This window comes from Oreochromis aureus, linkage group 18 (assembly GCF_013358895.1).
Source record: "Oreochromis aureus strain Israel breed Guangdong linkage group 18, ZZ_aureus, whole genome shotgun sequence".
In the NCBI taxonomy this organism is placed as follows: domain Eukaryota; kingdom Metazoa; phylum Chordata; class Actinopteri; order Cichliformes; family Cichlidae; genus Oreochromis; species Oreochromis aureus.
In genome coordinates this window covers 12,888,773-12,895,767 of record NC_052959.1, presented here as the reverse complement: position 1 = coordinate 12,895,767, position 6,995 = coordinate 12,888,773, and the positions used below count along the sequence as shown (strand labels likewise).

Below are 6,995 nucleotides of genomic sequence, written 5' to 3'. Positions count from 1 at the left end.
CAGAGAATGTAGAATAACCGAAATAAATAAATAAATATTTCTGCCAACCAAGCTCAAAACTGCGGGTTCGCTATACGCACACACCGGCTAGGAGTCGGAAATGAATTATTGATGAGGCAGGTTAGGCAGTGTGTTGTAATGATAAAGAGTTAAAGATGTAGGTGGAAATTCAATCAGGATCTCAGAGCTGAGCAGAGGTGCTGCTACCCGAGGGAGAAAAGAGGTCGCAGGAGGAGAAGATTGCTCAGATAATTTTAGAAGGTTAGGCTGTCCGCGTGGGGTTTCATGAACATCTGAGCATAGCTGCAGAATAATTAACCTGCACTCACAAACATGGGCACATAATTCTGACTTAATGATGACAAACATGAACGCAGATGAGGCTGATTTTGCTCAGCAGCCTGAACTCCTTCACCCTTTTCAATGAGTTTGTTCGGTGTCTTTTCTTTAATTCTTATCCCCGTGCAACCTCGCATATATTTACTGTTTAAACTTTAACAGGTTAAATTCTCTGGGCATTTAATATATATTTGTTTTTTCTCTCCTTTGAACTAAATTTCATTTAATCTAGAGGTTTATTAGCATTTGTTCAGCCTAGAACTCTTTCACTGCCATTATATTCTTTGCATTGCAGCAGCTCTGAAGAAGGCAGAAATCATCCTTCCACCAAAGAATGACATTGACGAAACGCCCTCGATCAGACCAAGAATTTGTATTTGAATAACCGTATGTATTACTAAAGAAGAGCTCATTCTTATAACCGTGTCTGGACACAAATTTACATTGTAACACAGTCAGTGTAAAGTGTTTTCACCTTGATCAGTCAGAAATATTCACATCCCTACACACACAAACCAAAGTTTGCCTCAGTTTTACTTGCACTTATTTGGACTATAGTCAAAAAGAGGTCAGAAAAGGCCAACAGTGTCAGAATCTCCCCATCCATTTATTTTTAAATGAAAGCTGAATTTTTAAGCATCTTCGAAAGCCTCAGCAGAATGACAACAAGCGGCTTCACGGGTGAGATTTGGTGGGTCAGACTTCAACCACATCTGCATTTCTTTCCATGTCAGCACTGTGTACAAAAGAAGATTTATTATCATCTGAATTTGTGATTGACTGCTTGTGAAAACAGGAAAAGAAGAAAAAAGGAAAGCATACACTTTCTTCCAAACGTCCCAGCTGCTCTTATATTTGCCCCCTTTTACTAAGTTTTAGAGGCAAGGATCAATTATTTAATACCACTTGGAGCAAACTGGTTGAGGTTAAGATGTTGAGATCTCTTCTTTTCAAAGTTACAGATTGTTTTAATATGAAGGTGCTGGAGAAAATGTTTGCTGCACTGTCTTTTCTTTCAAACGGACTCAGTTTAGATCTCAGCGACACACTGTGCGAATACAAACAGTGACCTATAAGACATGCAAATCACAAGCGCACGCACGCACGCACGCGCACACAGCTCTTCCTCTAACAGCATCAAAAAGACTGAAAGCTTTCTGATTTTCTAATGTTGAAATGAACACTGAAAAACCCTTGAAGGCAAGAAAATCTATAAAAATATGATCAATTTATCTTTAAAAATTTAAGTTAAATCTGGATTACATCAAAAGGGGTGGGTGCGGGGGGGTATGAATGAAGCTCAGCCAAGAGTACTGACATCTGAAACTTGGTTAGTGGGGCATCTGCTTTAATAACGACAATAATATATCAACACTGGGGAGTCCGTGTGTGCACCGACAGAGCGCCATCATGCGGTGAAACGAGAAGCTGGGCGAGTATAAAAGCCTCCAGTGTGAGGATGCTGACAGGAGAGGCAACTGCATCATGTCAGACTTCGAGCTGAACGCGCCAAAATAGGCGGATGCGGATTAATCAGCTCGTTCTTTTGTTTATTCAGTATCTCAGACATTTCCGACTGGGAAACACAAACAAACAAAAGATTCAAGCAAGAAAAAAAGAAGAAGAAAAGCGCATTTTGGAGCTCTGGTCTCTTTTCATGCATCAGGAGAAAGAGATGGGGATTTTTGAAGCCGCACCTGCGCACCTGCGATCTCAAAGTTCTCCCGGTGGAAGAAGTGGATAGTTTTGCGAAGTAGCTCGCCCTCTTTTCCCTTCCCCGCCTGCAGCCGAGCCATGCAGGTCAACAACAGCAGCTCCTCTGGAGCTCTGACAGGGCTGTGCGGAGGGGAAGAGGATGAGCGCAAAATCTCCGAACTGGTCAGCCCTACGGGAGCAGCCTCCTCTTTTAACCTCTCGTTAAACTGCTGGCTTCACATACTCTCTCAGGAGTCCTCGTTGGATCTGCACGGAGACAGCGCAAATCTGGCAGTAGGTTTGCTTACCTTCTTGTATTTTTTACAAGTCCAGTTGGATCAGATGAATAAAAAATGAAACGGTAATTGTGCATGAATCTTGGAAATAATATTGTTTCTTAATTAAAGGTTATACCATGTTTATATTTTTATACCATTTTTTTAAAAACAAGTCACACATCTTCAGAATGTGTTTCAGCTCAAAATATCTTACCGTTTATTTTTGCAACACTCTATACGCATAAACTGTATATAAAAGATGACATTGCCACCATGCCACGCATTGGTTTGGTAAGCCCAATTTTTGAAGTCTGGAGCCGGATGTTTTCACAAAGTGTCATTTGAGCTTTTTGAAAGCAGGTGTCAGGACACCCACCCTAAAGAATAATCTGCTTTGTCATCCTTTTGGACTCCAGCGGGGAAAATAATTATAAAATAAATATTATTTGCATATTGTGATCTTAAAACTAGCATTTGAGACAAAAAATAGACTCAACAGAAAAGCTTTACTGAGGGTGTGACTTTCCCCCCATAGACCTGGCATTAGAACATTAGAAAGATTGCAGGTTGAATACACTTCCATGTTTTTTACACCCAGAAGCAATCTTTTATATACAGTCTTTGTTTATATTTCTCTTGGTTTTAGTTCTGCTCATATAGGCTCCAACTTTAATGCAAATATGCTGCAGTGGGCCACACCATCCTGTAAATGATCTCCCCCCCAACAAAATGAAGTTCAGATGTCTTAACAGGAGCGTGCTAAAAAGAATATTTTGGCTAGTGTGATATTTGGGAGCTTTAGCCGGTTCTGACACCTCAAAAGGTTGCAAACAAAAACAGCTGCTTCTGAGTCACTCGTGTTGATCTATTGAGGAATGGAAGTATTGGAGGAATGGTCTTTTATTTTATGGTTCTGTAGTCATGTTGGAAAAGTCTCAGATTTTTTTTTCACTTATGTCTACTGAAAACACTCTTCAAGCACAAAACATGTTTGTGTGTGTGTGTGTGTGTGTCTGACAGGTACGAGTTGTCATTGCCCTGGTTTATCTGGTTGTATGTGTTCTGGGGCTCGTGGGTAACCTCCTGGCACTCTTCTTGCTTCACTCCCGTCGCCGTGGATACCACCACTCGTCCATTGACTGCTTCGTGATGAGCTTGGCTCTCACAGACCTCCAGTTCGTCCTCACCTTGCCCTTTTGGGCCGTGGACACACTGCTGGACTTCCGCTGGCCCTTCGGCAGGGTCATGTGCAAAATCGTGAGCTCGGTCACCACCATGAACATGTACGCCAGTGTCTTCTTTCTCACCGCCATGAGCGTGACACGCTACCGCTCCCTGGTTACCGCTCTGAGGATGGAGAGCCCAAGGAGCGCCACTGCTCGGGCCAAGTGGGCCAGCTCAGCCATTTGGGTGGTGTCTCTGGTGGCCACACTGCCTCATGCTTTCTACTCCACCACTGTCCAGGTTTGTTGAATCAGTACTCAACATCTAGTCTGCCTACAGTGCATGCTCTGTGTTTTGGATAAGGATCCTCTGATTTCCCCATTTGTGTTTCCAGGTTTCTGCAGATGATGAGCTCTGCTTGGTTCGCTTCTCTGACTCCGACTCTGGTCACTGGGACCCCCAAGTCCTGCTGGGACTCTATCAAACACAGAAGGTCCTTCTGGGTTTTGTGGTTCCCCTGATTATCATCTCTGTGTGCTACCTCCTCCTGCTGAGGTTTATCCTGAGCCGGCGCATTGTGTGCAGCATGGTAACTGGGAGTGGCACCGAGAAATCAGAGTGTGAGAGAGGCCGCCACCGCCGCCGATCCAAAGTGACCCGCTCCGTCACTATCGTAGTTCTATCCTTTTTCATCTGCTGGCTGCCCAACCAGGCCCTCACCTTGTGGGGGGTGCTGATCAAATTTGACTTGGTGCCCTTCAGCAAAGCCTTCTACAACACCCAGGCCTATGCGTTCCCCCTGACTGTGTGCCTGGCTCATGCTAACAGCTGTCTGAACCCAGTGCTTTACTGCCTGATCAGAAAAGAGTACAGAACTGGCCTAAAGGAGCTTCTCCTGAGAATTTCTCGTGCAGTGCAGCATGTTTTCTCTCTGTCCCTGAGGGGAAGGAGAGTGGAGGAAGCACCACCCAGCATGGTTATGATGCACAAAGACATTAATATGTGATTTATTCAGAGCAAGAGAATAGCCTGACATTTTTGGAAACACAGTTATATGTATTTTGATTGTGTGTGCTTCAGGGGTGCTGAAAGGCAAATTTGGTCACTTTCTGTACTAAACCAGGCTAGCTGTTTCCATCTTTCCCCAGTCTTTGTGCTAAGCTAGGCTAACCGCCGCTGATTGTAGTGTCATAAATAGAATGCACATCATCTAAATGTTAGCAAGAAAGCCACTAAGAATATTCTGCCAAATGTTGAATGTTTGCTTTGTAATTCAACTCTGTATGCCATATTTCTTTGGTGCCATGCGTGACATATTAAAAGAAGAAATAAAGTGTTTAAGTAAGGCATTAGGCCACTCTGTTCAAGCAGGAGCTTTGTCATTGATTCTCAAGGTCTCTGGAACATAATCATGAGTACCAACTAATAAATCAGTCTAAAATCTGACTTAAACAGAGACTTTTTAAGCAAATCCTGACTTGAAATTTATCAGCGAATTCTGCAACAGCAAAGATTGTAGTAGATGTATCATTTTTAGGGGGAAAAAGCTCTTTAAAACTTTTATGAGCCAAATTTAGTAAGCCTTTTAACCATTTTAAATAGGTTTAATACTGATAATTCTATAAATGTATTTGCTGTGCACTGGTAACCATTCAAATTTGAGTTAATTAACTTAGGCTTTCATAATTTTTCTTTGGATGTTAGCTGCTTCTTACTCATTTTCAGTAGAGTACTTGAACCTGACCATTTTCAGAGGAGTGTTTGTTTGTTTTTTTTAAGCCACTTAATACTGACCTGTGAATAACTCGAGCATAAAAACACATCTAACTCAAGGAATAAACCAATGTTGTGTCTATACCTAACAGACAATTAGCAAAGAACTAGTTTAAATTGTATCTTTAGCACTTTGTTACTAGCAGGCTGTTGCAAAAACACATCATGTGTTCCCATTTCTTCAGCTGAAGCAAATAAGACATTCTTAAGAAAGGAATACAGCAAGGGAAGGCTGAGGTATGCCAAATTACACAAGACTGTTAGAAGGTAGTGCAACAGGTCTAATGGGGTGATGAATTAATTAATTTAGCCTGGGCTTTATAATAACTCCCCCAGAAGTGTGTCCAGAGGTGGTTCAAGGTTACAGAGTAGTTAGACTTGCTTCTCTGAGAGCTTTGGTTGAAATCTAGTGACTGGAAAATTCACAGTGCATGACTCACATCATTTTCATATTCATCTGCAATTTGGGTGGGGCCTTGTCAACCTTGAAGATAGCATAACCTTGTTTAACAAAAGAATAAAGGTGAATAATCCCTACTGGCTGCAAGTGGGAGCAGTGGGCCTAAAGCATGCCAGCAAATTGCCCCCCATAGCATCACAGAGCCACCAGTTCCTTTTACTGCTGGAGTCAAGGGCTCATGTTTTTCCTCTAATGCAGCACCCGTGTGTATGTTTTATCTTTGTTATGCACTTCTGTGAAAAAACTATTTGCAAAAATACTGTAAGAGACTTTGGGCGTTATGTCCATTGTTAAGCTGTTCAATCAGCCTGTGGCCTGTTTTTTTTCACTGCTGTTTGATGTTTGAATAGATGATCTACAAAATGATTTGTTTGTACTTTGCATCTTAATTCCCCACAGAGACCATTATGAGGACTTGTTACAGTTTCATTAGGATTAACGTGTGAAATATTTCCTTGTGTTATTGCTGCTAATTAATCCACCGCGCAGGAATCTGCCGGAGAAACTCATCTCCAGGACATTTTGGCATTCACACTCAGTGTTTGATGCTTGCCTCTGTGTCCGCCGCCCTGTCCTGCTGTGAATTGTTTTGTGAATACACGTGTGTGCTGTGACATTAAATAAAACAGGAGAACAAGAGTTTGGTGACATCTCAGGAAAGTTAATCTCTCCTTCGGCCACAGCGGCATCATGAAGACAAGGTAAACGAATCAGCCACACAAAGGCTCTTGCACGTTTTTGCCCTTTAGCAACCTTTAAATTTTGAACGGATAACTATCTTCAGCCACTCACAGACAGTTCCTGACATACAAATACCACACACACACATACACACGAGCTCCACCACACCGTTTTCATTGTGCGCCACTCTGGTTGTAATTATTTCCCAGCCCTGCTTCTTACATCAATAATTACTTGCCTGATTCATTCAGCAGGCTCTCTGTGAGCTATGATGTTGCTGGCGGTTCACCAAGGGAACCTGCATCTTCCAGCTGAGAACGGAAACAATCACAAGTGCTATCCAAAAGTCTGGATGGATTTCATTGCTCAGACTATGCACTGTTATTAAGCACAAAAAAGTCTTCTGTTATTTGATGGGCTCCTTTAGAAGAACTCACTTCACAACTCATCGAGTGCAAAACAATGGACACAGCAGCTACAGTTCATCCACTCAGACCCTGGTGGGCCTTTCTATTTCAGAGCCAGTTCACAGAAAAACATCTGAAACAAGAGGGTACAAAGCACGCGTGCTCGGCTATTCATCTTCAAGTGCTGTACGGAGAGGA

The 6,995-nt window shown here is 42.4% G+C and overlaps 1 protein-coding gene across 1 annotated transcript; it reads left to right on the top strand.

Annotated features, from left to right (window-relative positions):
• Positions 1 to 1,818: 1,818 nt before the first annotated feature.
• Positions 1,819 to 6,348, top strand: LOC116319238 (relaxin-3 receptor 1-like). The gene is made up of 3 exons (XM_039601905.1): positions 1,819 to 2,328; positions 3,333 to 3,776; positions 3,871 to 6,348. Exons 1-3 carry the CDS (start codon positions 2,134 to 2,136, stop codon positions 4,480 to 4,482), a joined length of 1,251 nt encoding a protein of 416 aa, XP_039457839.1. The 5' UTR covers positions 1,819 to 2,133; the 3' UTR covers positions 4,483 to 6,348.
• The last annotated feature ends 647 nt before the right edge of the window (positions 6,349 to 6,995 follow it).

Coding starts and splice junctions, on each gene's coding strand:
- LOC116319238 (XM_039601905.1), top strand. CDS start 2,134: ATGCAGGTCAACAACAGCAGCTCCTCTGGAGCTCTGACAGGGCTGTGC. Junction 2,329..3,332: donor GAGACAGCGCAAATCTGGCA/GTAGGTTTGCTT, acceptor TGTGTCTGACAG/GTACGAGTTGTCATTGCCCT. Junction 3,777..3,870: donor TCTACTCCACCACTGTCCAG/GTTTGTTGAATC, acceptor TTGTGTTTCCAG/GTTTCTGCAGATGATGAGCT.